General features: G+C 42.1%; 3 protein-coding genes across 7 annotated transcripts in view; 1 reads left to right on the top strand and 2 right to left on the bottom strand.

Moving 5' to 3' along the window:
* The window catches only part of LOC124295602 (arylsulfatase J), an 846464-nt gene that overhangs the window by 584111 nt on the left and 243487 nt on the right, over positions 1-18866 (bottom strand). The gene's annotated exons all lie outside the window — the stretch shown is intronic.
* Positions 14204-16345, top strand: LOC107224778 (transcription factor Adf-1-like). 2 transcript variants are annotated; one of them, XM_046746304.1, is made up of 4 exons: positions 14204-14391; positions 14632-14898; positions 15241-15403; positions 15502-16345. In XM_046746304.1, exons 2-4 carry the CDS (start codon positions 14649-14651, stop codon positions 15593-15595), a joined length of 507 nt encoding a protein of 168 aa, XP_046602260.1. In that variant the 5' UTR covers positions 14204-14391; positions 14632-14648; the 3' UTR covers positions 15596-16345. The 2 variants fall into 2 exon arrangements, with proteins under 2 accessions (XP_046602260.1, XP_046602251.1); XM_046746295.1 differs by having other exon boundaries at positions 14212-14391; positions 14647-14898; positions 15502-16344.
* On the bottom strand, positions 16554-18533 carry LOC107217042 (protein ANTAGONIST OF LIKE HETEROCHROMATIN PROTEIN 1-like). 3 transcript variants are annotated; one of them, XM_046746255.1, is made up of 4 exons: positions 18309-18533; positions 18192-18228; positions 17671-17980; positions 16554-17570 (listed from the first exon to the last, which is right to left on the bottom strand). In XM_046746255.1, exons 3-4 carry the CDS (start codon positions 17976-17978, stop codon positions 16688-16690), a joined length of 1191 nt encoding a protein of 396 aa, XP_046602211.1. In that variant the 5' UTR covers positions 17979-17980; positions 18192-18228; positions 18309-18533; the 3' UTR covers positions 16554-16687. The 3 variants fall into 3 exon arrangements, with proteins under 3 accessions (XP_046602211.1, XP_046602231.1, XP_046602240.1); XM_046746275.1 differs by lacking the exon at positions 18192-18228; XM_046746284.1 differs by lacking the exon at positions 18192-18228 and having other exon boundaries at positions 17671-18015.

The raw sequence follows: 18866 nt of genomic DNA on the forward strand, positions 1-18866 counted from the left end.
AGTCACTGATCGGAGGACACCAAGGCGTTACAAAAATTTTCAATAAAATAAGAGAAAAATATTTTTGGCCAAATATGAAAAAGCAAATTCAAAATATCATCAGATCTTGCGGCAGTTGCCAGAGGAAAAAACTAGTCAGGATCAAAACAAAATCACCCGTGGCAATCACTGACACGCCCGCAGAGGCCTTTGACAAAGTAGCTCTAGATTTGCTTGGTCCACTCCTTGTTACGAAATCGCATAACCGCTACCTTTTGACGATCCAGTGCAATCTGACCAAGTTCTTAGACGCCATTCCAATTCCCGATGCTACGGCAAAGACGATAGGGACAGTATTCGCTAAAGAATACATCACGCGCTATGGATCTCCACGAACTATACTCATTGACCAGGGACGAAACTTCATGAGTACCGCTTTCAAAAAAATATGCAGGCTCTTCAAAATTAAACAAGTACGAACAAACGCCTATAGACCGCAATCAAACGGCTCATTTTAAAGAAGTCACCTTGTAATTACCGAATACATCAAACATTACATCAACGAAAATAAAGATTGGGATGAATTCATACGTTTCGCCATTGTCTGCTATAATACAGCAAAACACGACAGTACACATTATTCACCTCACCAGCTGATCTTCGGCTCGGAAGCTAAACTACCGACAGATGCGATACTAAGCAACACATCAACGCATACATACGATACATTCCTCCTCGATCTAATAGCGAATCTCACAGACATCCGTAAACGCGCCGCGTTGAACCTGAAACAAGCTAAACAGAAAAGTAAAGAACACTACGACAGAACGATTACCCCACAACGATTTGAAATAGGACAAACTGTCTACCTATTAAACGAAACAAGGTAAAAATTCCAAGATCATTATAAAGGCCCGTATGTAATCAAACGAATAATAGATGACGCTAACGCTGAAATATACCTCACGCTGAACATAACTAAAATAGTTCATCTCAATAAACTGAAAATCGCACATACATAGTAAAATCCCACATTAACCCCTTCAATAGCAAACACAGTACAACCGACAATAACAAAACGCGATTTGCTCAGTAATCATGCTTTAGCAAACTCAGTAGAATATGTATATCATTACAGGGCCAGTGCGGAAACCATCGACCACGATGAAATACCGTACACAGTACAACAACTTGTAGTTAATCCCGGCATCCACTTTGAACGAATGAACAATCTACGAACATTCAACGAACAATGGACGCTTATCAACTATGTGGATCTTGGTAACATGTTATCCCAGTTATTAAAAATTACAGACTATTTGAACAAAACACGCGAAAAATGTATTACCTTAGCAAGTAGATGCGATACGAGTGACCATATAGAATTGTTAGCCTACAGAATAAGTACAATCAAAGAATACCAGAAGCAAATAAAATCATTAATTGGTCATCGCACAATTAACAAAGCGCACCGGGAGCTGTCCAAGTTAGCAACGCAACGCGACAAAAGAGGAGCTTCAAACTTTGTGGGAAGCCTCTCCAAATCACTTTTTGGAACACTAGATGTAGAAGACGGTGAATACTTGAACCAACAGATAGATAATCTATACAACGATACAAACCATCTAGCAATCCTGCTAAACAAACAAACAAATATAGTGCAATCGACACTGGGAGCATATCGTAACGAACTGGATAACGCTGCATCCCACAACGAATTACAAGACCGCATATTGGCAACCCTAAGCAACCAAGTGACTATCTCGGGAAGATTCATGTCCACAAGCAAGACTGCAATCTCACTTATTAGACACCTCATTGACCTAGACAGATACATGAATAATTACGAACTTGATCTTAACAACCTAATAGACGCTATCCTCTTTGCACAACAAGGAATAATACATCCAAAAATATTATCTCCAGAACAACTGATTTCGAGCATCCAACACATTGAATTGCTGAAACCTCTTCTAGAATTTCCCGTTCCCATAGACGCCGCATACGCTGAAGAGTTAGTCCGAGTATCGAAAGTAGAAATCGCATACTTTGAGCCGCGATTGATTTACGTCATCTCAATACCCATATTAAAAAGAGATACTTTCAATTTATACCACTTGCTACCCATACCAGTTAGACAATCCTACGACACGATTTTCAACAAATTCGCATACATTCAACACAGTGCTGACTATATAGCAACAACACTAAATAGAGCGTCATACTTCCAGCTATCCGAACCGAAAATCAACAAATGTATCCTAACGCAAAACAAATACATTTGCAGACAAAGTCAACCACTATTCCACAGCGGAATCCACAAGCTATGCAAAGTCGACTTGTTTCTTCACTCCTCACAATCAGTAACAAAAAATTGCGACGTTAGACTAACATCTTTCGAGGGCACATATTGGACGGAACTTTTCGTCGCCAATGCTTGGATATTTTCTTCAGCAAAACCAGAAACCGTACACATATTATGTCCGAACGACCACACCTCGCGAATCGCCATTTCAGGAGCCGGAATATTACGGCTAAATAACAAGTGCACCGGTCACACAGGTGAGGCAACACTCTCCACAACTAGGTATTCGACCTCATCGGAAACCCACTCATACATCCCGAACTTTACCCTCGATCTGGACCAGATATACAAAAACCTTAATTTAAATGAAACCACAAATTTATCCTCAATTGCAATCCCCCCACTCCACAAAACCTCGCACATAAATGTACATGCCTTGGCCAATACCGGACTATTGCTGCATGATATCGTGAAGCAAGCTACTGATATCAGCACACACCACCGCACACAGCGCTATATGTTTCACATCAAGGACGCTCTCACTTACAGCGGTGTAGGTTTGCTATCTCTCGCAACCCTATACTTATTCTACCGTCACTTATGCCTCGGCAAGGTCATTACTCTGTGCACACATTGTAAAGCAAAAAAAACGAACCAGACATTTAGAGCCATACAAACAGAGTGTGGCAATCCAATCGAGCTAAATATTATCCACCCACCTACTTCTTCTGTCCTACTCATTCCCAACGAACACACTACCTCCGCTTCACTTAAACCTACCAGTACTTAAAACCTTACGAAAATCTTATTACAAGTAGGCAACTACTATATTGCTACCAAGATCTGCTGTTGCGCTGTCAAACAGACATAAGTAAAATAAATGCTTGTGTACACTACTGCATTAAAATGATTGTAATAACGATCTTATACCCTTAGTTTACAATTAGCCCAAAATATATCTACACTCATAACCAATATCATTGTACGAATAGGTCAAAAAAAATAGTATTACTTAGTACCCAGCGAATCAAAGAAATCATTGTTGTTCAATCTTGAGTGTACTAACCCGCTTCCATGCGCATTAACCCTAGGCGCCTAGCTTTAAACAACATTATGTAACCATAGTATTATAACTATATGCCTTACGCTCATACGTAATCCAGAATATAAACCATACTATCTCAAACATAAACTTACTATTACAAACACTTATCCTCAAATATCCAATTAATGTTGCTAAACGCATCAATCTACATTCATACTGCGACTACATACTTGTAAACACACATCAATTATCATTTTCATATATACGGACAACATATTATATTCAGATTATAAATACCATACACTACCTATAATAAGAAAAATTGTAAAAAGTAATTTTAAGCACATACTTTCACTACTGTATATGACATTTCCACCTTCTTGCTTCCCATATTCGGGACCATATCTACCGCTATGCTCCCTTTGACTGGGTGGGGGTGTTACGTCCAGCATACCACTTCTCTCTATTTTTACTACTCGCTAACTCTCCCACAGTTCTTACATTATTCTCATGGTCTCTGTCCTGTCCTCTTATCTCTACGTAGTCTCACGCTATTCACTATCGCGCTCACTCATCAAATTCCATTTCCTACTCCTAGCATTGTCACACCTTTTCTGTAACCGTACGTTTCACGTCTCGAGGGACACTCCTATTCTAACTCTCAACAACGTCACATCTAGACTTCTTACATAGCTTCATACAGCACACTTCGTTTTTACCGCCATCTGAGCTTCCTCGAAATAAATACATAAGTAATATCTCAAACAAACCTTACGTTATTCAATCCTCATCCTGATTTCCGGTTGACCTGAAACGTAAAAGCGAAGCCAACCAGTTTATTCTTACTGCTCGGGAGTAACTCTACTCACGGACGTAACAGCAGTATATTTCTTGGAGTCAGCAGCCATGTTGATCTGGTGGAAACCTGCGGCCATGTCGACAGTAGTAAAGAACTTGGCCCTTCCCATGTGATCGAGTAAATCCTCGATTATTGGTATCGGATAAGAATCCTGAACGGTAAGTTCATTAATCTTCCTGAAATCGATCACAATTCTATACTTGGGCTTTCCGTCGGGGCCCGGTTTTTTGGGTACAACCCAAACTGGCGAGTTGTATGGCGACTCGGATTCCGTTATTATTCCTTGTTTCAACATTTTCTCTACTCCCTCTTTTACAACCTGCTGGTGCAGCTGTGGAGCACGGAAACTTTTCACATTTACAATGCGTTGAGGATCTGACAACTCGATGCGATGTTCAGTCATTGAAGTTCCATTGACCATGTCTTCCTCCTGTAAGGCAAAGATATCGCTGAAATCCTGAAGAATACTCCAAATTTCTTTCTGGTACTCCTCCGGTAGGTGTTTCAAGTCGACAGTATTTTGGAGCGCCTGCTCTCTTTCATCACGTGGTTGTTGCCATACACCCGGGGTTGACATACTCTTTACTCGGTGGACTTGGACGTTCTCCAGTCCGAGCTCGATATCTTCGTCTTCAGCGGTGGTGATGATTCCATAAGCCGTACCATGATTGTTCGTGTGTACAATCTGCACCGGGATATTTTCCATAGGCATTCCGTCTTTATAGACCATGCGTAACATGAGATCGAGATTCTTTTCGTCGGTATCGATGGCAATTTTGTTCACCGAATTTGGTTTAAATCGAATTTTTCGGTCGCTACTAAGGTGGTGTATCTTATTCTTCAGGGTGAGCGTCGAGGCATTCAACTGGAAATCTCGCCTCCTCATAAACGGGTTTCCCATGATTCCATCTTCTCCGTCAGGCAGATAATCGTCTGGTATAATGACGAATTCGTCCTTTAGCCCCATGTGAGTTAGTACAGCAATTTCATTCGCGGAATTTAGCGCTTTGCCAGTCTTAAAGGAAACTTTGCGTTTGATAATTGGACAAATTTGTTCATCCGATGGATAAATAACCTTCCGTTTTATGTGGTTTATTGATGCACCTGTATCGACCATAAGGGCTACTCCTTGCTTTGTTCCTCCAAATTTTATTATAGCGCACTGTAGTAGCCCCTGTGAAACTGAACATACACGGACGCCTGTTGGCACTCGTCCTCTAGTTCGTCCTCCTGTCCCTCTATTTCCTCTTCCTCTGACTGGAGTGCCTCTGACGTGCAATTGACTTGGTCGTTGGGCGGTTTGTCTTTGAGGCTGGCGTTTTGAAAATTTGCGTCTCGCTTACTGCCGTTAGTATTACAGCGTTGGTCGTTCTGTGGTCGGCGCGGAGCGTAACAGTTCCGGCTGTAGTGTCCTTTGGTTCCGCAGTTATGACATACTGCTTGTTGTTCATGGGCGGTCCGATGTGTGTTACAGGTGTGGCATTCACATCTCTGGAGTTCTTTATCTTCATCTTGTTTTGCTTCATCGTGGTGGTGGACAGACGCTGGTGGTCGAGAAGTTGACCTTGGCGAGTTCGTCGAGGTTCTTTGTTGTACCTGGAATCTTCGCGTATCTGATGCGCTGCCTGGCCCGTAAATTTGGGACTTGTTCCAAAACGTGGGTTTCGAGGCTGTGTCGTTACTGTTCATCAGCTGTTGTTGATGCATGCGGAAATTCAATTCCTCGCCTTCGGCTTCTTTCGCGGCCTTCTGGGCTTCTAGTAAATTGAAGTACTGACGGTTTTTGACTTGATGGAATATCCTCGGATTGAGTCCGTACAGATAGTACTGGCACACTCTATTTTCGAGGTTTCGAAGATTAGGATCGATTTTCGCTCGTAGTTGTTGATTCGAGAAAGCAGCTACGAGATCTTGGTAGATCTGATTGAATTTGAGATTGTAGGCGTCCACAGTGTCGCCCTTATGGCCTGTTCTTCCAAGCTCCATTTCCAATGTGGTGGCACTTTTCTCGACAATGACGGCTGATCTTATGACTTCGAGTAAAGTTGGGATTTTACGAGGTCTCCTCTGGTTGATGGTCTTCTGAAGAGCTCCTCCCGTCTTCAAGCTGATTACCATGCTCAAAAACGGGTAACGTTGGGTTGGCATAACTACCATATCGGCGGCTTTTACTTGCATGATCCAAGCGTGTACGCCCTCGCCTGCTTTTCCTTCCAGTCTGCAATCAATCATCTTGATGGCTTGGAAAGGGGGGAAGGAAATCTTGGATCGCGTAGGGCTCGTCTGCTGGGCGATTTGGTTCTCCGGGGTATCTTCCGGCAGCATCGGGGCGTAGGGTGACATCGTTCAAGTAAGCTTCCGTTCGTGCATACGGGCCTGGGTCTCTTGGATTCCGAGGGGGAAGCACGTCTCGGGGTGGTGCAGTTGCCGGTAGTTGAATTCTCGTTTGGTTTCTTTGAGCGAGTTCCTCAATGTTCCTCATTATCTCTTGCTGTTGGCGTAAAGCTTCGGGATCACTCAGCAACTGGGTTATACTGAACGTCACAGTGTCCGGACGACGATGTGGTAAAGTAGCAGACATTTCCAAGGCTCTTTGAAGTTCGTCCTCTTCTTGCTGTTCTAGACGACGACGCGGAACGTTACCACGGGTATTGCTACTGTTGTTATTTAAGTTCGTGGCAGGTTTCGCGGGGTTAAATAAAGCGATGCGAGCGGATTACAATATAACGGAAAGAATATCTTTATTTAAAGTGGAAAGGAGAAACTTTAGGAAAAAAAAGGACGAGAGAGGCGTGTTTTTACAATATAGCGGCCTGGGCGAGAGAGCCTCCAAACAAGAGAGCGTACGCAGACGCGAGTTCGGGAGACTCTCCCCAGCGCCTCTTTGGGCCATGTCGCTCCAACTAGGAGAGGGATCTCATTTTCCAACACTCCCACTTTGGATCGACATGTTTACATTTTTTGGTCTCTCAATTACATTGAGTTCATCTCGTAGATACAAGAATTTTGGTTTCGCGAGCGGTTTGGTGAATAAATCAGCTAATTGCTCGTCTGTATGGATGTACTCCAAGTCAAAAACCTTGTTTGCGTAATTTTCGCGCACAAAATGAAAACGCACGTCGATGTGCTTTGAAAACTTTGTAATTTGCGGATTTTTAATGAATTTTATGGCGCTCTGATTGTCCACGTACATCGTGGGAGCTTCTCTTTTGTGTTTAATGACTAGCTCGTTGAGTAGTCTGTCTAGCCAGACTATTTCTTTGGCCGTTTGACTCGTCGCGTAATATTCCGACTCCATCGTTGACAACGATGTCGACTTTTGTTTTTGCGAGCCCCATATCACAGGTGTTTTTTCAATTTGCACAAAAAACCCGGTTGTGGATTTTCTGTCGCCCTTGTCTCCGCCAAAATCTGCGTCGCTATAGGCGTTTATCTTAAAATTGTTAGGTTCGTTCGAAAACAAAATTCCGTGGGCGACACTACCTTTAATATATTTTAATATTCTTTTTACCGCGTTCCAATGCACTTTTCTTGGCAATTGGGAATACTGACTCACCACGCTCACGGAATAAGCTATGTCGGGCCTTGTCACGGTGGCCAGGAACAGCAGACTGCCAACTGCTTCCTGATATGGCACGTTGATGACCTCGTCTCCGTAGCTCGGGTCTCGTAAGCTTAGGTCGGTGTGTTGATCCGCTGGGATAGACACGCTGTTCGCATTCTCCATGCGAAAACGATCGAGTACCTTTTGCGCGTATTTTTGTTGATTTGCGAAGATCGATCCGTCCGGGAGGCGTTGTATTTCCATCCCCAGAAACATTCCCAGTGGGACGACTGTGATCTCCAGAGCCGATGCCAAGTGCTGTAACAGATTCTCAATTTTTGCTTTACACGTTGAAGCGATTAATCCATCATCGATGTAAATTGCAAGAATCAAGGTGTTGTCGTCATGGTACGAGACGAAAACGCACGGATCGGCCGAAGTCGCCTTGAGATTGTGTTTTTTCAAGAAATCTACAAATTTCATGTTCCAGCATCTCGCTGCTTGCTTGAGACCGTAGAGTGCCTTTTTGAGTTTGCAGATTTTTCCGGAGTCGTCTTCGAAACCTTGCGGCTGTTTCATATAGATATCCTCTTCGAGCTCTCCGTGGAGGAATGCCGTTTTGACGTCGAACTGCGCAAGATGCATGTCTGTTGATGCTGCGATGGCCAGTATGGACCGAATCGACGGAAACCTCACCACGGGACTAAAAGTTTCTTCGTAGTCGATTCCCGGACGTTGCGAAAAACCTTTGACGACTAATCTCGCCTTGAATCGTTCGTGGTTTTTGTCTATCCCTGTTTTTCGTTTGTATATCCAACGATTTGGGAGTACCTTTGCTCCTGGCGGCGGCACTACGAGTTCCCAAGTTTTGTTTTGTCGCAACGATTCCATTTCGTCCATCATCGCATCACGCCAGGCTTCGCTTTGCGGGCTCTGCGTGGCTTCCTCGAAGGTCGTTGGCTCTGCGGTTTCGGTGAGGAAGAGGTTTTCGATGTCCAATTCGTAGTCTCCGTATCTCTGGGGCCGACGCAGAGTCTCTCTGCTCCGCAACCGTCGTGCCTCTTCCTCAGGCTGTGGACCCGCGTTATCCAATGCTGCTCCTGCGTCTTGGAAATCTTCGTCACCCGATTCACTCGAGGTCGTTTCTTGTTGTTCCCCCGGCTCGTTCGTTTGCTGCTCCGTTTCTTCGTCTTCGCTGGAGAGGATCGGCACGTTGATTGTCGCGTGTTTGCTCTCCTCCTCTCTTCGCTCGAATGTGCCCTTTGTTTCAGACATGAATTTGACGTCGCGAAGCGTGTTCACCTTGGCCTCAGCCGAATACCACACCCGGAAGCCCTTGGTGCAATCGTCGTAGCCTACGAAGTAGCCCTTTTTGGCCTTTGGGTCCCATTTCTTTCTTTTTTGCTTCGGAATGTGCGTCCACACTTTAGTTCCGAAAATTTTGAAGTTGATGTCTTTGGGTGGTTTCCCAAACCACAATTCATACGGCGTTTTTCCCGGGATGCTGCTCGTTCCAGTACGATTGAGGATGAAAGTTGCCGTGTTGACCGCTTCTGCCCAGAGTCTCGACTCCAAGCCTCTTGCATGGATCATGCTTCGCGCTGCCTCCACGATTGTCCAGTTTTCGCGCTCAATTGCCCCGTTTTGTTCCGGCGTGTAGGCAACACTGGTTTCGTGTTTTATTCCGTTCCTGAGCATGAGGGATCTCATCTCTTTATTTGTGAATTCGAGGCCATTGTCAGTTCTTAAAACCTTTATTTTTCTCCCAAGTTGAGTTTCAACGTTTTTTAGAAGGTTTTCGGAAAATGTTTTGACTTCGTCCTTTTGGCTCAGAAAATACACGAATTTATAATGCGAAAAATCGTCTTTGAACAGTAAAAAATACCTGGATCTTCCGATGGACGGATTTTCCATTGGTCCACACAAATCTGCATGAAGCAGCTCACCCGGTTCGTTCGACTGGGATTGACTCTTCGGGAAGGGTTTCCTGTTCATTTTTCCTTGCGCGCAGCCGTCGCAAGACCAATCGCCGACCGGTTTCGTTTTTATGTTCCATTTTTGTAGGACGCTGCGGACGTGCTGAATGTTTTGATGCGCCAATCTTTCGTGCCACGTTTTTAGCGAAGCGTCTTCACTGATGTTGGCTCGCTGCGGAATCAACTCGCTGTCCTCAGTGTCCGGAGCGCACACCCTGAATTTCATTTTGTACAGGTCTTCGAAGCGTTCTCCCACTGCGACTGTAACCTTATCCTTTTTTAGGTTACAAAATTGCTTATCTGAGGTCATTTCCAATCCTTTATCGAGGGCTGAGGACATAGAGAGTAAATTATACTTGAGTTGCGGAACCCAAAGTACTGGCGCCAAGTGGTGTTTCTCCCACTTTGACCCGTTGAACGAGAGGATGTCTATTTCTCCCACGCCTTCTCCCCATATAATATTTCCATTTCCGACTCTGATTGGAATTCGCTCGATAAGTTTTTCAAGTTTGACAAACCATTGTCGATACGGAGACATGTGTTTGCTTGCAGCGGAGTCTAAATACCAGTCCGTAGAAGCTTTTTCGGACGATAAGACATTTGCACTAAGCGTACCTGTTACGAAGGCGCTGCCTCTGCTTTCTGATCCACCGCTCTGCTGATTTTTGCTCGTTGTGGCTTTTAGGCTGCGACATTGATTTCTCCAGTGCCCAGCTTTTCCGCAGTGGTTGCAGCGGCCCGGTCTCTTTCCTTTTGCTTGGCGTTTGTCGCTTGCCTTCGCTGAAAACGCTGTGTTTCCTTGGCCCTCCGCTGTGCCGAGTCGAAGTTCCTGCATGGTGAGACGTGCAGTAAGATTTGATAGCGTTTGTTCTTGTTGACTTGTCGAGTCCCACGCTGTTGCAAAATGCTGGTAGGAAGGCGGCAAGGTCATTAATATTTTGGTAATGATCATGCTATCCGATACTGGCTCTCCAAGGATTTTCAACCTGCACGCTAAGTCGTTTATCTTTGCAATGTGCATGGATATGTCATCCGACGGATCTTTCCCCAGCGAGTACCAATTTTGTTGCAGGAGGTGCTTCGATGCCTCGCTTTTGTTTTCAAATATCGCATGCAACTTGTCCCACATATCTTTTGCTGATTCGCAATTTATTATGTGAAGCATGCACTGTCGACTTACCGTCTGCACAATTATTTTTTGAGCCGCACTGTCGAGCTTTGTCCATCTTTCTAACCTTTTCTCGAAGGCAGCGGCGGCCTCAGCTGTCGTCTCGGTTGCCGAATGTACCGGCTTTGTCAGATTTCCATTTATTATTTCGATCGCTCCGCTCGCGAGAATGAGAACTCGAATTTCGAATTTCCATAAATTCCAGTTATCGATTCCTGAGAGTTTTTCAATTTTTGTGAGTTCGTTGTCCGGCATGGCTGTTTTGCACTTTGCACGAGGCTGGCTAACCTATAAGGACTACTCGCGATTTCGAACACGCGATCGCGGAAGTTACTTTTCTTATATCTCACAAAATATTGTTCACTTCACTTCCCTGGGCCCATAACCTGTTGTTATTTAAGTTCGTGGCAGGTTTCGCGGGGTTAAATAAAGCGATGCGAGCGGATTACAATATAACGGAAAGAATATCTTTATTTAAAGTGGAAAGGAGAAACTTTAGGAAAAAAAAAGGACGAGAGAGGCGTGTTTTTACAATATAGCGGCCTGGGCGAGAGAGCCTCCAAACAAGAGAGCGTACGCAGACGCGAGTTCGGGAGACTCTCCCCAGCGCCTCTTTGGGCCATGTCGCTCCAACTAGGAGAGGGATCTCATTTTCCAACAGCTACCAGTACCTCGTGGGATTTCGTAATCCGTCGGACCAATAGGCCACTGTGGACTAGGCCTTGGTGTAAGGCGTACGTTCGGCATCCGTCATAAATGTCTGCTTTCTTCGAGAACGCGTTGCAGTGTCGAATCCGTATCCGACAAGATATCATGGTTTACATTGGTTTGCGCGGTGGAGAATCGGTCGTTTTCTAATAAGCGATTTTGGTGAAGGATCGGTATTGGCATCGCATTTGTACCTTGATGGTCCGAGTCTGAATTGGCTGGGGAGCCCACCTCATTGATGTGCGGTGTCGGTGGCAGCAATCGGTTTTGAGCGAGCCCGTATAATGCCAAGTAACGTGATGGGTTTGTGACGGTTGAGGGAGCTATCTGAGTAGGACCTTCCACCTCTGATTCAACGAGACGCGCGGTATCGCTCCGGTATGGTTTCCGGGCGGTCTCAAAATATTGGAAACATTCAGATCATCGCTAGTTGTTGAGCGATAATAGTTATTGATTAGTATTACTATTTGTAAGAGCTTCCTCTTGACGATTTTCTTCGGTTAATTGGTTATTCGGTTGTTGCATTTCCTGAAACATTTGGTTGGTGACGCTTTCAAGCATGTCTTCGGGACGTGGAACTGTTCCGGAGTTTCGATTTATTTCTACATTATTGCGACGAATGAAGTCGTGTTCACGGCGTTCTTGATTTCTCAATTGAATAAAACGGGTAACCTCTTTCATAGGCAAATCTTCGCGGCAAGCAAGTTGACGCGCAGTCAACCTCTCTCCGTTTAATTGCTCTAGACCAAGACGGTATCTACCCATTGCAGTTAAATCATCACTTTCGGTGGCTTCTTGTAGCCTATTCACAAGTTGAGTCATTTGGTTTGTCAAATCCCAAAATCTCTCTTCAAACCGGGATTCAGAAGTGACGGATTGTCCATTTTCTGCAGTCTCAGCAATAGTTGGAGGTACTGCCGATCTCCGGTCGTTGTTTTCGTTCACTTCCATGGTGATTTTATTTTCAAATTCACCTTGAGTCAAGCTTTGACTTTATTCATTCGAATGATTCAAGTTTGACCATCAAATTTTCAGTTTCAATCACGATTTTTCTTCGATACGTTTATGTTGACTCGTGTAAGTAGCAAAATGCTCATACTTACGCTAGGAGTAGCCAAATTGAGGTGTGCAGCATCACACTCGAATATCGTTATAGCCGTCGGTACGAGGCTTCGATGTCCTGGGGTCTCCGACAGGCACCGGGGGAAAGAATATAAGAGCGGTTCGAGTCTGAGTGTCCTTATTCTCACGTCACTCCACTTAGATGGTTTAAACGCGAAGTTTATTGTATCTAAAGAGTGCAGAATTTTATATTTGCTTCCTTTCCAATAAATACACAAGTTCACTATGGCAATTGTCCAGTGTAGAATCAGGCGGTCTACACTCAGTCCCTGATTATCAAGCGGTCTACACGCAGTCCTTGATTGTCTACGCAAGGCGGCCTTTCACTCTATTCCTTGCTAGGTGCAATTCATAACAATTACTTATAAACGCGTAGCCGAAGGTCCGCGCGTAAATTTATTGGGCTTATGCACTCACTTCCAAAGTTCGTCACTATGATCTGGCCGTTTGATACGCGCGCCGCGTTTGTTGGTTTAAACCGGATCCTGGCAGGATCGCCAAATTTGTCTTGCGAATATTACGCAACGATTATATATATATTCATACGTTTATTCAAAACAGAGAATTGCGTTATAATTGATAACAACATTGGTGAGTGCGGGCGTCAACGTTATATTAAATTTATGTATAAGCAAAATTAGGCGTGCGTTACGCCGGGAAGCAGTATTGAGACTGCTCACACGGCCTCTCGCCGGGCTCGGCGAGAGTGCATATAAAGTGCATATAATCCCGTAATTTGAGGACTGCTGCCGATAAGGAAGCCAAGCGCGCAAAGCGGGCTACGCTGCACGATGAATTTCGTACTCATTTAAATGATCCCCGGCATGTTTCTGCGAGAGGATATAAAACTGTTACATTTTATGACAAATGTTCCAGCTCTATCACATATACGTTGCTAAACGTCTTCATTCGATGTAAGCCTCAACGATGATGAATCGTGTAAAGAATCTCGATTTATTTCTGCGTCCGGAAATATGCGTATAGTATGAATATGACCTACATATTATTTCCTAAACTACTAGAATATAAAATAGAAAAAACCATGCAGAACTTCAATTCTATCCAAGAACTAAGATATTTCAAAACTCCATTCCATATGCGACGAGGTCGTATCTCCAATAACGATATTGAAAAAAGCTAGCTTCATTGGTAACATTGAGGTCTCAAAAAGTGTGTCTCTGTAAGTTAACCATTAGGACTTCCCCTGAATACTTATCTGCTTTGTTCTTGCACCACGCTTTACCAAATTAGTTGCTCACTTTGCAAAGAAATATCAACGCTGACTGGCTGGTAGACTATGCGCGATGTGTAATTTCATATGGTCGGCCGTGACACAAACTATTCGGTGTACAATGTCGCATCACCTTCAGTCACTTACACGCAGAGTCGACCAATCACAGGCATATGCGAGCGATCATGGCGCTGTAGGTGGTGCGTGTTAAGGTCGAAGCACATAAAATTACAGAGGCCATGGGCAGAATGCAGAAGCCGTAGCGCATGCGCAATTGCGAAAGTCCAGTAGAGCCATATGGCTTCTGCATTCTGCCCATGGCTTATGGATTTTCAATCTACATAAAAATCCATAAGCCATATTCCATGGCATAACAAACACAGAAGCGTGCGTGATTGTACCACTGTTGATTACCTGCAACTCAAAAGAATAGGATATACATTTTAACAGACAGGTAGGCACTTTTATTGTTCAATAATTAATGTAGGTAAAATTACATACTGGACATGGGTGTCAATATTTCGTCTTTTGTAAATACAACTTTGAATCCTGGGCAGTGTAACATTTTGAGGTTAGGCGGATTTACGTGCATGATTTCTCCAACTCAAATTTACCACATGAATAATTTATTATCTAATTATTACAATACATCGGTTGTATGATGATTTTCTTTATATTCCATATGAATATTCAGATCTTGCCGTTATAGACATGGACAACGATCATACGGATTACTGTCGACGAAGCAATAATTCAAGGAATTTCGAAGACTGTGGAATGCAAGAAAATTTGGATCCTCAAGTGGTACTGCAAAATCAAGAAGAGCGAGGTTTTGATGAAATCTTGATAGATGCGGTTAAAAGCTATCCGCATCTGTACGATACAAGCTGCAAAGACTACCGCGATGCCATTAAAAAAGAGAACTCCTGGGTGGAGATAGCCGGAGTTTTGAATGCGACTCGTCAGTATTATTTTTGTTTGCCAATGAAGTATTCTTATATGAGCAACCTTGCTCACTCTAAATTAAGGTCGATGATTGAATTCGAATGACAGATTTCTCTTGCAGACATTTGCAATGTGATTTGCATCTCTATCACTTTCTTTGTAATATATAATTCTTATCAATGTGTACTACACTCACATCACTTCATGAACTTCCACAAAAGCACACAATTCATCATTTTTAAGTTGATCCTTTATCAAAAATAACTCGATGTGTAAAAAATAGATCAAATACTGAAAAACTGCTATGCTATTGTGCAATAAATGTTTTTAAACAAATTTCTCATAAATTCAATTACAGCTCAAATTTGCTCCACTCGTTGGACTCGATTAAGGGAATCTTACTCGAAAGAAAAAAAAAAAAAAAATACTGAGAATAAGAGCGGAAGTGGAGCGGCTCAACGGCGAGGATTCGTACACTTCGAAGCCATGCGATTTATAGATAAATTCGTAAAAACTCGATCGTGAGATTTCTCAACTTTATATTTTGCAGACTCTTACATCATATTAGTAAAAAATTGTACTCTTGTGGATCTACAAATTGAATTAAATATCTCCTCAGATCGGTCAGCAATGTCAAGATGACACAACCATTCAGTTCAACTCATCAGCAAAGCGAGAGTCGAAATCAGGCAATCTCAAAATGGGTGCAGTAGCAAGGCGATTTCACTTCGGAAATCCACAGCAGTTCATCGCAACAAGATATCATCAATGTATCGGAATCAACAAATCGACCGACTCCATGCACGACACCCGAAGTGATGAATTTTGAGGAAGCGTCATCATCATCGTCTTTTTCAACAGATTTCACTGTGAACGAGTTTGAAAATCGATCAGCGTCCACGTCGAATGAATCATCATATCAGTCTCCACTAGCGTCACCCACAATACATGAAACTCCCAACACTTTCAAGAAACCACCATCATATACGAAGGGCAGATTTAATCCATATATAACGATAAAAAAAGACTTTAAAAAAAAAGAAGCAGAGAATGATGAATTTGAAGCATCTTTCATTAATTTTAATAAGGTAGTTACAGCGCATTTGGTAAATAAGAAAAAACCTGAACAAACATGTAACGATCACGACCATTCTTTCGGCAATTTAATTGTGACAGAATTGAATAGAATGAAGGAGGATGAAAAAATCAATAAAAAACGAGAAATCCTGAAAATTTTATGGCAGAATAGTAGCCCCAAAAAAGATTAGATAGTTTTTCTCCAATATATTTTTTTGCTATGGAGAAAGAACTTTTGGATGAGTTTGTCTACAAAGTGGTCAGGTGGAATTAAACGTTGTTTAATTGGCTGTGTGAGTGACTATTAGATTATAAAAACATTAAAAACTGAAAATTATCATGTCTAGTCAAAGGCATTATCATGTTAAGTCATATCATATAAATATAATATTTTTCTTCATTAATTCATTATAATATAAAGGCGAGACCTGTTGAAAATTTCTCATTACGATAATTTCTACATATGTATAAGAGATTCTATTCTTAATTTTATATTTTTATTTAAGTCAGTTAACCACCAAACTTACCTGCAGTGTTCAAACTTAAAAAAAAACAGTGATTTTATGAATAGTGGAAATAACTTACAAACTGATGTAAGAATAATCCTTTTAATAAGATTAAGTATCGCATAATATGTTATTGTTGATGGTATATATTATTAGTGAAACGGGACCAGCAATAAATATTACAATATAATATACAAGTGAGTCGTACGTCGATTAATTTTTTTAGTCTAGATTTTGCCCCCTAGTCACATAATCGTACTGCCAATTTACCATTCCCGGTGGTGTTAAGAAATAATTGCTCAAAGTTTCTCTTACGTTTACTGCATATGCAATCCCATTTTCGATATTCTCGATAACTTCATCGTTGTTTTGAAACTGAATATTGTCACCTTCTTGGTGGCGGATGTAATTGTGTAAACACACAGTTGTTAAAATATATTTATTTATATTTTCTGGAATCGCAACAATGGGTCGATTGTAAATTGCCCATTTTTTAGCTAAAATCCCAAACGAATTTTCTATTATACGCCGTGCTCGAGACAGTCGATAATTGAAGATATTTTTACGTTCGCCAAGATAATTTCCTGTGAAAGGCCTCATCAAATGTTTACCGATAGGAAATGCTTCGTCTCCGATGAAAAAATAAGGCATTTGAATGTCGCTTCCGCTCAATTTGCTGGCTCCTTCAGGGATATTTAGCTGCCGGTTTTCAGGATACAAGTCGCTAATTGCGAAAATTCCACCATCACTGTTCTTACCAGCGGAGCCGATATCAACTAGTGTGAATTTGTAATTATGATCACATACAGCCATCAGTACTACGCTGTATCTCTTGTGATAATTGAAGTACAGAGTGCCAGAGTTGGGCGGACATTGTGCATCGACATGTTTACCATCGATCGCCCCCAAGCAATGTGGAAAATTCCATAGTTGCCAAAAGCCTTCAGCAATTTGTAAATATTCTTCTTTCGAAGGCGCTTGAAGATATCTGTGGCCAAGAACTCTCCCCAATGCGTCGCTGGTCTCTTTGATTATCTTATGCACTGTTGACAGACCAACACGATAAGCAAACGCTATGGCAGGAACTTTGTCTCCACTTAAAAATCTGAAAGGTAAAAATACATATGACGATATTGAATGGATACGTATTGTATTATACTTATTTATCTACGTAGAATTACATCTTGACTTATACAAATTAATACCGTAGCGTCAAAGCGAGTCGTTGTTCAGGATTAATAGCACGTGGACTTCTTTTTAACAAACTTGGATTTGCAATATCCAATAAGTTCTGGAATGATGGAAGTGTCATACGAGCATATTTCCAGAACATCTGCGGATCAGTTTTCAACTCTTGAAAGAGATTGTGGAAAGCACCCTGCTGCCGTCTGCGCATGTTAATTGGTCGGACCCACAAACGTCTGCGCCGCCGACGTATTCTCTCTCTTCGGCGATTTACCAAAATTGCTCCCAGATAAACCGAGGAAATTGACAATAAATCAGAGTCATCCATTCCTATAATAAAAATTCATTATGATTCGAAATTCAATCTAAACAAAAAATATAATTATATTAAAAATTTGAATTGTAAAAATCACTTAAACTGTAGAATGTCCAAGATAAAATACTGAGATTAATATATCGAACAAAACATTAACGAAGATATTGTTCTTAATAATTGACCAAAAAATGAATTGGAGAAATCATGTGCGTAAATCCGCCTAACCTTAAAATGTTACACTGCCCAGGATTCAAAGTTGTATCTACAAAAGACGAAATATTGACACCCATGTCCAGTATGTAATTTTACCTACATTAATTATTGAACAATAAAAGAGCCTACCTGTCTGTTAAAATGTATATCCTATTCTTTTGAGTTGCAGGTAATCAACAGTGGTACAATCACGCACGCTTCTGTGTTTGTTATGCCATGGAATATGGCTTATGGATTTTTATGTAGATTAAAAATCCATAAGCCATGGGCAGAATGCAGAAGCCATATGGCTCTACTGGACTTTCGCAATTGCGCATGCGCTACGGCTTCTGCATTCTGCCCATGGCCTCTGTAATTTTATGTGCTTCGACCTTAATTCCGCTTTTCGGCCGTTGTGCTTCAGAGTGCTAACCGGTTTAATGTGGAAATAGAAAAGGTACCTTAGGTATTCGTTTAGTAATTATTTATTTTGTGGAAACATGATTTATATTGTGTATATGTGATCACCTTCATCCGGCCGGGAGTTTCAAAAGTGAGAAGAAATATCAGGTAAATACATATTTATAGCATAAATAACATCTTCAGTAAAGGCCTTAAATTTCTTACTATGAGTAGCTGCGACCACGTGTTTTCGGTTACATTCCGCCTACGTATAATATATCTAATGCATTTCTATTTTACTTGTAG

Source organism: Neodiprion lecontei, chromosome 1 (assembly GCF_021901455.1).
Source record: "Neodiprion lecontei isolate iyNeoLeco1 chromosome 1, iyNeoLeco1.1, whole genome shotgun sequence".
NCBI lineage: Eukaryota > Metazoa > Arthropoda > Insecta > Hymenoptera > Diprionidae > Neodiprion > Neodiprion lecontei.

Coding starts and splice junctions, on each gene's coding strand:
- LOC107224778 (XM_046746304.1), top strand. CDS start 14,649: ATGGACAACGATCATACGGATTACTGTCGACGAAGCAATAATTCAAGG. Junction 14,899..15,240: donor CGGAGTTTTGAATGCGACTC/GTCAGTATTATT, acceptor ATTCAATTACAG/CTCAAATTTGCTCCACTCGT. Junction 15,404..15,501: donor AAATTCGTAAAAACTCGATC/GTGAGATTTCTC, acceptor ATATCTCCTCAG/ATCGGTCAGCAATGTCAAGA.
- LOC107217042 (XM_046746275.1), bottom strand. CDS start 17,978: ATGGATGACTCTGATTTATTGTCAATTTCCTCGGTTTATCTGGGAGCA. Junction 17,571..17,670: donor CGACTCGCTTTGACGCTACG/GTATTAATTTGT, acceptor TTTACCTTTCAG/ATTTTTAAGTGGAGACAAAG.